At 44.7% G+C, this 15,339-nt stretch overlaps 1 protein-coding gene across 1 annotated transcript; it reads left to right on the top strand.

The window, feature by feature from the left end:
* The first annotated feature begins 1,161 nt into the window (after positions 1-1,161).
* On the top strand, positions 1,162-5,717 carry LOC100285681 (uncharacterized). Its single transcript, NM_001158572.2, has 7 exons — positions 1,162-1,496; positions 1,621-1,713; positions 1,817-1,939; positions 2,609-2,674; positions 3,077-3,142; positions 3,235-3,309; positions 4,191-5,717. The coding sequence occupies exons 1-7, from the start codon at positions 1,293-1,295 to the stop codon at positions 4,419-4,421; spliced, it is 858 nt and encodes a 285-aa protein (NP_001152044.1). The 5' UTR covers positions 1,162-1,292; the 3' UTR covers positions 4,422-5,717.
* The last annotated feature ends 9,622 nt before the right edge of the window (positions 5,718-15,339 follow it).

Below are 15,339 nucleotides of genomic sequence, written 5' to 3'. Positions count from 1 at the left end.
AGAAGCGAACAGGCCCTAACGTGGTTCGTCTGTTTTGCAAGTAATCCACGCGTTTTAGAATATTAATATTTGCTAGCTATAAGTCCATAATTGAAATCGTTTTTTTTACCGTGGTGCATTTCCACCTAGGCCCAACACGCCCAACGTAGCTTCGCCGGTGAGCCCAACTCTATGAGCGCGAACACCTCATGAATGGGCTGGTTTGTAGGGATGGCAATGTGTGTGGTTAGGGACGGCAATTCGTAGTAGTATCATTTCATACTAGTACACATTGGGAAAAATATCCGTGGAGTTGCCCATATATATTCATGGGTATAAAATCTTATGCATGCATACCGCACGAGAAAATTTACCCGTCGAGTAACCCATACACGCTAGAAAAATCTTAAATTCCAATATATCAAGCACTCAAAATATTAAACAAACATATAAAAACAAGATGAACTTCACATATAACAAATCATATGATTACATAACTTCGTAGCTAGGTAAATGATAGCCAGAGAAGGATTTTATTTTAGCTAAGATGAACTCTATTAGATGGTTATAGCGATATTGGCGTGAGTATATTTTACCCATGAGTAAATGAGTATGGGTAGTACCAACCCGTACCCGTCTACCCAACGGGTAAAGGTTATTGCTCATTAACATACCCACGGGTAGAGAAATCATCTCGTACCCGCCTTCATATCGAATAAAAACGGTCTGATGTTTGGGTACACATTGCCATCTCTACACATGGGTGGAACAAACACTCACCCATAACCCACATCTGGTGTGTGATTAATAATTAAAATAATTAAATAAAAACATAACAAATAGCTAAAAACACATATAATTATTTAGAGTCACACCATATATAATTATTTAGAAACACATAATACATATTGCAATATCAATTCACATTTTAAAGTGAATATAGATAAATTACCTAGGTAATCATGTGTTATCAAGCACTCAAAACTAGTATTCTAGGCCCATTAGACGAAAAGTCCGAAGGCCAGAGAAAGAAACTGCGCCGCGATCGGCCCATTTATACTACCACCCTTCTCCCGTGCTCACTTGCCCACGCCTCAGCCCACATGAGGCTAAGGGCCCACCTCGTCATGCGGCGGGACCGCGGGAGAGTGAATAAAAGGCGAAGCGACCCACCCACGAGTCCTCGATCCCCCTACTTCACTCGCCGACGAGCAAACGGCCTCCGTTCCGAGCCGTCGGCGGCAGCTGGAGAGCGAGGCCGAGCGACCAGTTACAGTTGCCGGCGGGCAAAGTGGGCCACTTGGTGCCAGGACATGGCCGGGCAACCGCCACCGCAGGGCCCCGAAGACGATTTCTTCGACCAGTTCTTCTCCATGACGGCCGGCGGCTCCTACCCCGGCGCAACCGCGGGCGGCGGCCGCGCACCGGGTGACCAGCCGTTTTCCCTTGCGCTCAGCCTCGACGCCGCGGCCGCTGAGGCTTCCGGAAGCGGGAAGCACGCCGACGGTGGCAAGGCGGTGAGCGCCCTTCCATCGTGCCCGCTTTCCCCTTTGCTTCGCTTTTCGCCTTTGCACTTGTTGCACCTACCAAACGATCGCGTCCCTGAGTGCTGCATGTTAAGCTCTTCGCTCGCCTCTGCAGGACCGGGAGGCTATACAGCTCCCTGGGCTCTTCCCGCCGGCGTTCGGCGGCGGTGTGCAGCCACCCCACCTCCGCGCCACCCCGCCTACACAGGTACTGTGCACGCCGCAGCGAGGGTGTAGAATCACGCGTGTTTCCGCGGCTAATCTGCAGTCCTAACCGTGCCATGTTTTTGTGTGTCCTGGCTGGGTTTTAGGTGTTCCACGCGCAGCAGCCGAAGCAAGGCGGTGCGGCAGTCGGGCCACAACCGCCGGCACCGAGGCCAAAGGTGCGGGCGCGGCGTGGGCAGGCGACCGACCCCCACAGCATCGCGGAGAGGGTAACAAAGCGATATCTGAAGTCTGAACTTTTATCGTCTGGCTTGGCCGCCTGAGTCCTTGGTTTCAGAATTGATGTTGTTGTGATGTGTGATCTGTATAAGTTATAACCTGCATATTTAGTAAGGTTTTTAGGTTTCGATTCAGTGTTTTCCGTGGTTTACAAATCGGTTGCTGAGTAATTTACAGTTCATGTAGGCTGACATGCTCGGGCAACCATTTGTCACGTCTCTCTGTGATTGTCCGATCAGCTTCAAATGGTCTTCTTATCTCTTGTTTTCAATGCTATGCATTTTCTTTGGTTGCAAGCAATCGATAACCACAGGTTCAAAGAGGGCTGATTGTGTTAAGCTAGATTATGTGCTGTAGTTTGGCGGTGCTGGGGGCATGTGGTATTTTTCGTTAAGTTTCAGCTGCCATACCACTGTATTGTAGTATAAGTTGGATGGTGCATGTTATATAGCATATGCTTTTTTCTTAAGGTATCTGCTTGCTTTGAACTTCAGTAACATGCTTCTGATAGCAGAAGAATTATGCCTGCTGCTTGTGCTTATTGTTATGGTTCTTCTCACTTAGTTTAGATCTGTGCTTTTTCACTTTTCATTTCCACTCATTACAGTCCTCTATCTTCTTATTCAGCAGTTTTTTGAACCATGTTTGATCTACTGCAGCTAAGAAGAGAGAGAATAGCAGAAAGGATGAGGGCCCTACAGGAATTGGTGCCCAATACAAACAAGGTATTGATGTTACATACTTGTAGGTGTTATTATATAGGCGAAGACTCTACAGTCTAGTTCACATGCCTGCCTGTCTGACACTGACAGAATCTCAGCAAGTGGTCTAGGCTCATGATGTTTTGACAAAGTTATATTATTGTTGTGCTTGTTCCTCATTGTCATTTTGACAATCAAGTCTTAGTGCTTTTGAAGGACTTATTGTCATCTCACCGGGAATTGTGCTACATGAGTGTTGTATGCCTTTACTTTTGAGTTAAACATATATGTATCCTCATGATTATGTAAATATTTGGGACAACACATGATTTTGAATTAAAAGATCCAGAGTGCCGTTCACCATGTAAGGTTAAAAGATGACAAAGAGAAACTTCTGATATTATGTTTCATTTTTAAACTATGCAGACAGATAGAGCAGCTATGCTAGATGAGATCCTAGATTATGTGAAGTTTCTGAGGCTTCAAGTCAAGGTTCAGCTCATTATGCTAACATCTTTGAATCATTAACTACCAGTTGAGTTACTTGTTTGATCACTGATGGGACCTTGATTCTGTAACATTAGGTTCTAAGCATGAGCAGGCTGGGTGGTGCTGGTGCTGTGGCACAGCTGGTTGCTGATATCCCACTTTCAGTTAAGGTAAGCCTGTGATTTGTGACTACTAACTATTGCCCTCTGGTAACTTCACTTTTACTGCCACGAGATTATCAGCATAATTTGCTTGTGCTCCACAACTGTGATAAACCTGTAAACCAATTGCTCTTTTGTGTGGTTTTGTAAATTTTAACTATAACTCTTCAAAGTTTGAAACCCTTTTAACCATTGCCAATTTCTTTTCATTATGTTGAATGATGATTGGGAATACATAGCCTTGTACATCAGCTTGGTGCTCAAACTTGAAACATTTATGATCCTGGTTTCCATACCGACGCTATAATCGTTACTTTGTTAGAATTGCATCTAATAACAGGTTTCGTTCAAGTATGCTATGTATCCTGTTATCAGGACATAACATACATTTTGGTTATTTTTTTCTTGCAAGAATAATTTCATTTACAGTTTGTAAATGCCTTTAGAAGTTTGTCATTGACATAAATGTTTCTCTAGCGCTTTCTAGGCAATGGTGTTGAAGTCCATTCATCATCTTGTTTTAATCACGAGTTTTTACCCATTTTCTAGTATGTTTTTTTTACATCAGTACAAACTGGTTCTACTCGTTGCTTTCAGTGACAACCACTGTGTAGTCTGTAGGCCTAAAGTTCAAACCAACAAATGATTTCATCTTTACTATACATCAGCTTGACGAAGTATACCAGCCACACTATTGATTTACCATCACTATCTCTATAGCCCAATTTCTGTGACCTTACATATCCTCAGGTTGCCATAATATGACGAGCTTTATTTCTTTCTCGAATGACCTTGTTGTGACTTGAAAAAACAATTTGACTGTCCTTTTCCATCCCGATATTTCCGTATCTATTGGTCGTTAAAATTGGATCTTCCTTTGGTTTCGTTAGGGGGAAGCAAGTGATAGTGGGAGCAAACAGCAGATTTGGGAGAAGTGGTCAACGGACGGCACAGAAAGACAGGTCGCAAAGCTGATGGAAGAAGACATTGGGGCAGCGATGCAATTCCTCCAGTCCAAAGCACTCTGCATGATGCCCATCTCGCTCGCCATGGCAATCTATGACACGCAACATTCGCAGGACGGACAACCAGTAAAACCAGAACCCAACACTCCTTCCTAGTATAGTGGCAGCAAGCGTAACTTGCATCCTTTCGGGGCTGTTAGCAGGCGTTAACCTACCAATCAAAGCGTAAGATAGAAATGCCGGCTTCGATTCACTAACAAGGAGGAGGCAGGGAAAAAAGACCTAAAAGATCCTCTCCACTTGAAGTTGTACCAAATGGTATATGATATCGCCTTTCCCTTTCCGATCTTTTGTTCAAAGGTGCTTTAATTGCAAGGATATGGTAAGCAATAACCTGCTCATGCTCCTCCATCTTTCAATGCCCCCTATGAGTGTGAGTGATGGAGAGAGGGAGCTGCTAAAAGAGTCTGGCATGCTCTCATAATGTTTCTTTCCGGGTCTGTAGTGCACTAGCTAGCCATACACTTTGTGGTGGGGGGGCTGCTGCTTTTCTGGTAGTGGGTGTATATGGACTAATCAAAAGGGACTGATGTATGAGTGTGTCTGCGGCCTGCGCAAATGGTTGACAAAGTTTAGATACAGGATGAAATGGAAGATGATGTTGATAGCGATGTTCTTCCTTCTCCATTTTTCCAAAGTGGAGGTCCGAGGCAGGCTTTGGTCAATGGAGGCTGAGCATGCGTTTCAGCGTTGGTGGATCTGCTATCTGCGTTGAATACTTTATTTATACTAGGTGGATGCCCGTGCGTTGCAACGGAAACATATCGTCAGTATAGGAAACACAACTCCTACCAATCTGGTATCAAAGGTCTCGATGATCATAAGCTCTGCCGCTGCCTCCAGGCAGCAGCCGCCGCCAGCATCAATGTGCTCTGCTCTGTGTTGTGTGCTATCTCTCTGTCTTAATTGTTTTTATACTTGATGCTCTGCTCTGTGTTGTGTGCTATCTCTCTGTCTTAATTGTTTTTATACTTGTACTTCAATACTTATCTGTGGTATAAGCTATCTTTGAAGTGCATGGTATTTTGAGACAGGAATTTCATTTCTGCTACGACCTACTTGAAGTGTCTTTCATTCCACCGTGATCCAGCCTTCGAGTATAGTAAGAATTTCTAGTTTTAAGTGATAATTTTTTATTCGCCTATTCACCCCCTCTAGACGACTTCTAGATCATGTTCCCGGGCAAAGAGAACTTTCAGCAACTCGCCGCCACCATTTCCTCACCGAAGATCAAGGAACTGCATGAGCTTCCTCGACCACCTGTTAACACATCAAAAAATACAACATCCCCCACTTTAGTTGCCCACTCTGCCCCATTGGTACCAAATCCTGCATCTTTGACACCCAAGGTTCAAGATCATTTTAGGACAGGACAAACGCTCCAAAGAACTGCTTCACCTTTACCAACTCCACCACCTAGTTCTATAGCCCACATTTTTTCTATACCTTATAGGGGTATTCAGACAGTAAAGAGACAGAAGATCAACACAAGGGAGCTGCCAGAATGAGTCTTTCTTCTCTTCCTTCAGCACAAACATTCTTGGAAGATCGTCAGCCGTTGTCAGCAGCTGCTGGATCGGTCAGCAAAACATAGGGTGAGTTTTCACTACCTGTAACCTCACAACTTTTTAACATTGGTGCACTTGAAGCCTCCACGGGAAGGTGTTGTTCTATGTTCATTGATCATAATAATAATAAAGTAAAACAAAGTTGAATAGTCCCTTTTTAAGAAAAACTACAAAATAGATACAAAGCTGGCATTCCTATGTGAAGGTCTGAGGGAAACAAACAATATGAATAGTTCAGGGTTGATCTCTAGAAGGAACTTTCCCATTAAAGAACATTTGGTGCCACCTTTAGCAGGGGAATGAACATAACTGCCATACGGTGATGAGGTAAAAAAACATGGTAATCTCCTTTGGTTTCCTACAAAACAAGCAAGATGCTATTAGTAACTTATCAAAATGTGTAGCATCATCTACCACCTAAAACTCAATAACAACTTCTGTTCCTATTAAAGACATAAATCGTTTGTTACACAGAGTCACAGACACCTACTATCATATAAAAATCATTCATTCTGCTATTGTTTTCAAAGAGATAGTACATGCAGAATCATAAAAACAAAAGGGAATCAACAAGCCTTTCTTTATTTTTCTGTTTGAATCCACATGATGATTCTGGCGCGAACTGGCTTGTTCTGTGTGCTGGTATGGATGATGAGGTAGGACAATCATGGGTGGCAGCACAAGACATACATGCAATGGGACGAGATGGTTGCACATTGGTTAGCAGTTAGCACCGGCTGTGTCCATGTGCCTACTATAATAATGCATGTTCATTGTCCAACAGTCGTAATCAAATCCAAAGATTCCACATCTTAAGAAAGGAAACAAAACTTGATACTACATTGCAATGTGCCTGCACAATGATAGGGACGTTTGACTCATACGAACGCGATGCACGAGGTGGGTTTAGATGTACGTGCTCTGATTAGTAATTTTATTAGTGCATTGACCAAAACAAATTTGATGTGTGTGCGATGCAATGCAATGCACGTAGTCAATACATGTAAATTCTTATTAATTCCAGGCAAGTGGATAGTTTCACATGTAGAGATCAAATGCCATGCCCGGCCACGAAGTATAAAAAAATACCTAAGTTGAGTTCCAGCAGTTGAATCAGCATGTATGAGATGTTTACACCTGCAACCGCAAAGGGGTACTCCCATCTAGTTCACATTACTTGCTGCTTCAGCATCAACCTCTTGAAAGAAGCCTGCTTAATTGTTGGATCAGCCACCACCAACCATCAGATCTATATGCATGGATACTTTGCTCACTTGGTAAGGAGGAGTTCATTCGTTGTTATATATAGGATCCAAAGGACCTACCGGGTATGTTCTTGCAAAAAAAGGTTCTCAAGAGAAACAAACCCACAACCCCTGAAATCAAAGTAAGATGATATTGTTAAGACTCTTCATGTGTTAGGGAAATGCAGACATGTTTGTTGCATGAAACCAATAGCTGATTGTGGGCCTCTAAGAAGAAAGCGGCAAGGAGCATTATAAAAAAATTCCCAGAAAAAAACTAAAAGGAACAGTGTGAAACATATTTTCAACCATCTAAAATAGAGCATAGAGAGGCAAAAAACTCAAATTAACCTGAAATCAGTCGCTGGGTTGACGCCCTGCCAACCCCATGTCTTTCCACTGTTCTAAAACTAAGCTAGTGAGCTTTGTATCAGGAAAGGAGGCATTCCATAGAGCCCTAAGCGATTCCTAAATCCAAAGTACACAGTATAATAAAATTCACAAATCAACATCAGCTCAAAGTCAAAGGTATATAACTAACTGAGCAAAACAAAGAGCAAGCTAGCTTGCTGACCTTTGCACAGTTATATTGGAGCAATGAAACTTTACCAAATCCTCATTATATTGTTTTCTTGCTGACCTTTGCCCTGGAACTGAATGAGCAATCAATGATTGACCTATTCGGATTTGATTTATTAGTGTGTTGGCACATGTAAAACTGAAAACAAAAAGATTTAGTACCCAACTATCATGAATGCTTTGTAAAAAATAATATGAAGTGACATAACAGCAGGTTCAGTTAATATAGTTGTACCCTGCATTTAGTATATGAGCATGTCTTAGGTATGCTAATTCAAAGGAGCCTCCTAACATTTAAAAGGATGATTAACTGCAGAAGAATATAGAACATACATGAGAGCTGGTTTCTTGGCTGATTCATATAACTTACACTGGTAACTTAAGAGCATGCAACATACCATTGTTTGCTTGTTTCTCATTAGGATTCTTTATGTTTGCAACATTTAGCTTAGTGTAAAGAGCCTTGTTTCTAGTGGTACCACTAAGAAGAGTCACTGGACGTCCTTTGATTCTCTAGATGCTGACCTCTTAGCCCTGAATTTGCATCATTACAAACCATCATCAGTGAGAACAATCACATGGTTGTCATCTAGGTTCAAAACTTAATACATCCATTGTTTATCTCCACTTCTGTATAAAAATGCATGATCAGGATACATTAGAAGTGTGCGTTCAAGTTATGTCTGCCATTTCCTTCCAGCATATGCTAAAACAAAACAACTGCTTGACATTAATAGAGCAACTATCACACTTACATAGGTAACATCATTTTCTTCAAAGGTATTTCGCATATTAAGTTTATCAACAACAGTTCTCCTCTAGAAGAGGAAGCAGGGGAAAAGTAGTTAATCAGATATTGGACAAGAATTGCTAGTGTACCTAGTAATGAACTCGGGATCAAGATAAAAAACTCATTAATTCTTTTGAGTTGACACAACATTAAGGGTCGTACATGTCGTAGTACCTGTCGTCGTACCTGAGCCCTGTTGGATTGGATCGCCCACGCACGCAGCAGATCCAAAACGCCCTGCCACTCAAATCCAAGGAATCAACTACTATTTAGCGTGATGGTGCCTAGTCTCGAGGAGCAGTTGCAGGATCTTGCCATGCCAAAACAATCAGAGCATCAAACACCCTACGTCACGGCTATTTTAAATTTCACTATATTTACCTAAAAAACAGCGATTTGCATGATCATATACACGATCTGCTGGAGATAACATAATTAAGTTGACACTTAGCACACCAAGAAACAAGCTACCGATGCCACCAAACACCCTACGTCAGGTAAAAGTCAGGTTGCAATCTGGTGACATTGAACGAACCGAGACGGCCAGGACATTCGCCTTCGAACTCTAAAAAAAAGGTCAGGTGGCAATTCAAACAATCACCATGGGTACGAACACTAAAACATTGCTGGTATGCTTGATCCCATGGCTCGTTTACCAGCTCCAGCCTCATCGATTCTCTCCTGTGTCGGCCGCGACAACAATGGCCGGCAAGATCGAGATCTTCACCATGTACCAGCACGACAGGCTGAACGAGACCGGGTACGTCGTCGTCACCGGCGACGAAGGCGCCCCCTCGAGTGACACACCAGGCCCTTCGGCAGCATCTACGTCTTCCGCGACGACCTGACCCTGCACAACGACAGCGACTCCCCCGTGGCCGGCGTGATGGAGGGGGCCTCCATCATGACGAGCTTCGACGGGCTCCACAACCTGCTGGCGGCCAAGATCTCGCTCCGCCACCGCGGCTACAGGGGCTCCGTGTCCGTCCTTGGGGGCTCCCACAACACCAAACCCTTGGTGTACCCGGTGGTGGGCGGCACCGGCGATTTTCTGTACACGGAGGGGTACGTCCGGTCGTCGCCGGTGGACCGGGGTGTGGGGGAAATAGGCGCGGCGGTCACGGACCTGCGGGGGGAGGGGACGGGGGCGGACCTGAGCGGGGGTGGGGTGCGCGGGGGTCACGGAGCTTCGACGGGCTCCACAACCTGCTGGCGGCCAAGATCTCGCTCCGCCACCGCGGCTACAGGGGCTCCGTGTCCGTCCTTGGGGGCTCCCACAACACCAAACCCTCGGTGTACCCGGTGGTGGGCGGCACCGGCGATTTTCTGTACACGGAGAGGTACGTCCGGTCGTCGCCGGTGGACCGGGGTGTGGGGGAAATAGGCGCGGCGGTCACGGACCTGCGGGGGGAGGGGACGGGGGCGGACCTGAGCGGGGGTGGGGTGCGCGGGGGTCACGGAGGCGGGGGCAGGGGTATGGTCTACATTAGACTCTTAATCTCTACTAACTATATAACTATTAAGAGCACAGTGTAGACTGCCCCCGCCGATTCCCTTACCCCGCGGATCACGCGCACGGCCGCCCACACCCCCCGCGCCGTCCCTACGAATCCTGCCGCACATCTGCACGCCATGCCCCTAGGAACACCCGCCGCCATGCCGCTCCCTACGCCCGCACAGCCCGCCGCAAACCCGCCACGGCCGCCGCGATCGCCGCGAAGGTGGATCCGGTGCCATCTGCCCCCGGCCCCGTCCCCATCTTTGCTGCATTTCCGTAATGGCGTCGGGCTCCTCTCGCTCCCAAATCGACCAGGTAAAACCCTAACCCTAGCACCAGGCTACATTCCCCTCCCTACATCCGATCCCTAACTCCTCCCTGCGGTTCGTCGGCAATGGTGGTGGCGGGGGCGAGGAGGAGGCCGGCGAGAGCCGCAAGCTCTTCACCGCGAGTGGCACCGCGAAGCCATCCGCGCTGTACGGAGGCTCAACGACGAGAAAGGGTTCGCGGTCGCCGTGATGATGGACACCGAGGGCAGCGAGATCCACATGGGCGACCTTGGCGGCGCGCCCTCCGCGAAGGCCGAGGTCAGCGCGCGACCCTGCTGCCTCAGCTTCATCTCGTTCGTTCGCCATCCTAGATTCATTCCATGCTTAAACACTGGCAGTTTGTTCCTCGCGCTCCTCGCCTTTTGTTCCTTGTTTTTGCAGTTTGCTCATCGGGCTCCTTGCTCTCTCGCAGCTGTTTTCTCTCATCTATCGACGGGGAGGAAGCCACGCCGATGGAGGTTCGTCGGGGGGGGGGGGGGTGGCGGTTGAAACTTGTGTATTCAGGGATTGCGATCTGGTTGGCCATCTCCAGCGCCCTATCCAAGCGAGGAGGTGGGAGCATTCAGTGAGTGCTTCAGTTTTGTCCCAGTATTTGAACCCTAGCAAGTTTCTTTTATTCAATGGAATCATTCTGGTGCTTCGGTTCCACTTGAAATGTGTGCAGATTGGGACAACTAAATGGAATAGCAGTACTACATATTTTTTTGCAGGTTTTTTGTATGTGTTTTTATGCCTTTTTTGTACTCAGACATTTGTTTTTTAGTGTGTCAGTCATTGTTGTGTGTAGGGTTTTTACCATGAACTTTTTTAATGATCAATTTGTTTTTTGACTTCATAAATGTTATTTGTGAATGTTTTTTGGTGTGCTAAGTCATTGTAATTGTGCAGTTAGTCATTGTAAACTATGCTTAGTCGTTGTCAGTCATTGTAAGCGTGTTGAGTATTTTTCATTGTAATTTGTGTAGTCAGCCATTCTAATAACATATTATACATTACAATTTTTGTAGTCAGTTATTCTGTTTTTTTACATTTTTAGGCTACGGCTATCAGCAGAGTAATTTCAAAATCAAATCAAAAGGCAAAGCAGTTGTTCCAATTTCTGATGATGACAGTGATTTTCCAACTTCACTAGAGGAGAAGAAGGGAAAAATAGTGAGATTTACAACTGATGTATGCTCTATCATTTTTTATTTAGTAATTCATTGTATTCAGTTATTGCAGTTTATTTTTGTGCCGGTCATTCCTTGTTATGAGTTCAGTTATCAATGCCGAGTCACTACATCTTTTTTTTAATAGTTAGTCATTTTTTAGTTTTGTTATGTGCAGTACTGTTCTAGCACATTTCACATTGAATGAGAAGTTGCAAGTTGCATCGGATGGGCGTGGTGGGCTATGATCTCTGTGTTGTTGGGTCAACGATGATCATTCTACATGCTCCCCAATAGAGGACCCCTAGCTCCGTGGAATGGATTTGGTAGAGCTTGGTAGAGCAAGTATATTCTCCAAATTATTCTCATTATCTTTTCTGTTGATTACTGCAGACCTGTTTGCACCACTCGCGCCAAAAGTATACTTGCATATCAAGGGAACGACGAGGTTGGGAAGCAAAGAGAGGATGACTCCCTTGCATGTGAATTCATCACTATTGTGCGGCAAGCATGCTTGGTGTCACATGTGTTCTTTCTGAGACCCTCTGCTGCAGTTGTAGACAAAATCCGGTGCGCACCCATCAACACCAGGTCGAGGCAATTCCAAGCTTTTGTAGAAATTGTGACCAGCACACTGTTTCCAAGTCAGTGCCCACAATATTTCTTTACCTGCACTGTCCCCCCTAGGATGATTTAAAAATAGTTGCCATGATAAAAAAAATTGTTGGAGACTCATATTCGACCAACTATTCAAGATGACAGTGGTGACATTGAATATTCGATCTGTGTGTCTTTCCCTTCCTCCCCTTATGTGTGGTCTGGTCTGCTGATATGAAGATTTTGGTTTCCTTGCCTTACTAGAACACTATCCTTTCAGAGAAATAGGAATAATTAAGCTTAAAATGCAAGGTGCCTGTAGCGGCTATTCAAGTTCATCAGTCACATTGAATTCTTGGATAGAAAACATGCTTATGCACTATGGGCCTGTCAGGCCCAAGCAGCATCCCATGCCATTGATTTTGGACGCCTGATGGCTACGATGGAATGCCTGGCAGGCATCTGCCTGGGAGGTTGCAATCCAAACTGCCCATTGTGCCTCATGTGATGTGAAGCAATTTAATATGTTCTTTGTTGATGATATTTCCTAATGCCTGTGGTTCAAAAATCAATGTTCTCTATTTGATAACTAGAATGTGAAGTGATTTACTTTGTTCTTGTTGTTGTTTCTCAAAAGATATTCTCTGTTAGGTAACCAGAATGGTTGTCATTTGGGAAATCAGCTCCTATTGCAATTGTTATCTATGATGGGTTTTCCTTAATTATCCATCTATTCTACTGGGTGCTTGTGGTTCAAAAAACAATGTTCTCTATTTTATAACTAGAATGTGAATTGAGTTATTCTGTTCTTGTTGTTGTTCCTTAATGCCCGTGGCTCAAAAGATGTTCTCTGCTAGATAACTAGAATGGTTGTCATTTGGGAAACAAACTTCTATTGCAATGTTTATCTATGATGGGGTTTCCTTAATTATCCATATATTCTACTGGGTTTTCCTTAATTGTCAATTGATCCAACTATTCTATTCTCATTGGTAGTTCGCAAGTTAGGTCTGGTGTGCACTGCGCAAGATCATGGGTGTCGAGCGGTTCGCGCGTGCATCGGCTGGACGTGCTCTAGCACCGCCAGAGTGAGAAGCTGCAGCAGCTCGTGGATCGAACGAGGCCTAGAAGGTACGATTTCCCTGCCTGCTTCTCGGTCTCTCTCGCTTTTGTCAATTCTCCTCTCGCTTTTGTCAAGATCATGGGTGACTGATGCTTGTTAGTGTGGTGCCTTGGCGAGAGTTTGGCTACCAGGTTAGGATTGATTGCTGCGTTGAGGTGCATACACTATTCAGAAATTAGCAGTATGCTCAATCGCTTGTAAAACAGTTTCATTGTTCGTAAGTAGCATTATGCTCGATCTTTTGTAGTATGATTGTGCAATTTCCCTTTTGCAAAATGGTTGATAGTGACCTACGTGAGTAATTAATTATTTTAAGGGCTCATTTGGAGCGGAGGAAATTTTCCCGTTTCTTGCGTTTTTCCTGTGAAAACGAACTGATTCTTGTATGATTCCTCTAAAATTATGTTTAATACTAATTTTTAACTCTCGTGGCAACGCACGAGTATATATCTAGTAAGTAGTATAGATATGGATCCACACTCTTGATAAGAACATTCGTATAAAGTTGGGATGAGATTAATCCTTCGAATTATCTTCGTTCTCTGTTATGAGTCTATCTTCTTCACCGTCATTGTCTCTGCATGCTAGTTCGTGGACATCAGCGGTGTTTTTGTTGTGTTCACTGCTGTGTTTTCAAGTCGTCCGACTAATCGCGATTAGTTGGGCTAGTCGGTTTAAGGTACTCGATTAGCACATCCGACCCGATCAGAGCACCTAATCGCCCTGGTCGTCCGACTAGTCGACGATTAGGGGCAATTAGTCGCTCGATCAGCCGATTCTGCGCGACTAGGGTTTATAGGATCCTGAATTTTTTATTTCGTGGCGGGCGGCCCGGCTACAGGGAGATGGAACGCCAGCGTCGTCTCTACTCTCTATAAAACAGATGGTTCACATCTACTTTCCTGGCATCTCGATCTCTTTCCTTTTCTTCTCTTCATCTTTATTTTTCTACCGGCTCCTAGACTTCTCGTTCCAGAATCCATACTTCACCAGTACACCGGCTGACCGGCAACCATCTGTGCGCGCTGCACGGTTCTAGTTCTAGAATCTAGAGTTCCGGACATCACCGGCCCAGGTTTCTCGTCCAGACACGCGCGAACAAGAATCAGGTGGAAGGGGAGCTGCAGGTGATGAATTTCAGTTGGATGAAGATCTTCTTTAGGTAATTGGGTGGTAATGTGTGTTGTGTGGTATCTGGGACTGGTAGTATTAATAACTAGTAGGTGTTCTTTGTTGTTTTCAGTATTGCTGAATTCATGTCATGTTTACCCTATCCTTCATATATATTATATAGTTATATAATTATATACTATATAGTATAATAGTATATACTATATACATAGGTCCTGAATGAACAGGACGACTAGTAAACGACCAGGTCGACCAGAGGTCGATTAGTCGACCTAGTCGACGACTAATCGAGATTAGTCGCCTGGTCGTTCCTCCAGTTCGACTAGCTGGTGGAGCGACCAGAAAACATAGGTTCACTGCCAGTAAGGGCATGTTTACTTGTTAGTCTGTGAACTGCTTCCTTGAATCTACAAGCCCCTGAGAGAGAAAAAATGAGTGATTGTGTGACTTTGATGGTTTGTTTCAATGTCAGTAGTTCTTGACCTTTATTGAATGATGACTAGAAGTCCGTGGGATTTTCCACAGGGAGCTCTTTCCTTAACTTGATTTTCCTGTTCTTTTTGTTAGGTTGTTTAGTGGAATTGTAGCCGCTAACTGGGAGCCTTTTGCTAAAGAACGGGGCTGACCCAACTTTTATTTCACAACAGTGAAATGTTGGTTTTTATGGAAGAGTGTTGTTAAAAATAGCTCACGCGTCCTCCCTCTCTCGCTCCCGCCTTCCTTGAGAACTCGCTGTTGTGTACAACCCTTGCCGCCGCATTGTTTGCTCTCCCTCAGTCATTCATGCTCAGGCCGCCGCATCCCCGTCCGACGGAGGCTAGGAAAACTGGTTTGTTGACCGCGTCTGCAGAGAGGCTTCATCCTTCCCAGTTTCTGCCAGGACAGGTGGAACATGATCCAGGTCGTATTGCATGATTAATTAGGATCCTCTGAAATTTGATTCTCCAATTGGATTCTGCACCTTCCAATGAGTTTGCATATGTCCCAGGTCTCAATGCCTCTGAAGG

The sequence above is a fragment of the Zea mays genome, chromosome 5 (assembly GCF_902167145.1).
Source record: "Zea mays cultivar B73 chromosome 5, Zm-B73-REFERENCE-NAM-5.0, whole genome shotgun sequence".
Classification (NCBI taxonomy): Eukaryota; Viridiplantae; Streptophyta; class Magnoliopsida; order Poales; family Poaceae; genus Zea; species Zea mays.
The sequence above is the reverse complement of the archived record's forward strand: the minus strand, read 5'-3'. Positions and strand labels throughout refer to the sequence as shown.

Bases quoted from the DNA above. Each gene is read 5' to 3' on its own strand.
- LOC100285681 (NM_001158572.2), top strand. From the start codon at position 1,293: ATGGCCGGGCAACCGCCACCGCAGGGCCCCGAAGACGATTTCTTCGAC. The intron at 3,143-3,234 runs GTTCAGCTCATT...CTGTAACATTAG, and splicing joins TTCTGAGGCTTCAAGTCAAG to GTTCTAAGCATGAGCAGGCT. The intron at 3,310-4,190 runs GTAAGCCTGTGA...TGGTTTCGTTAG, and splicing joins ATATCCCACTTTCAGTTAAG to GGGGAAGCAAGTGATAGTGG.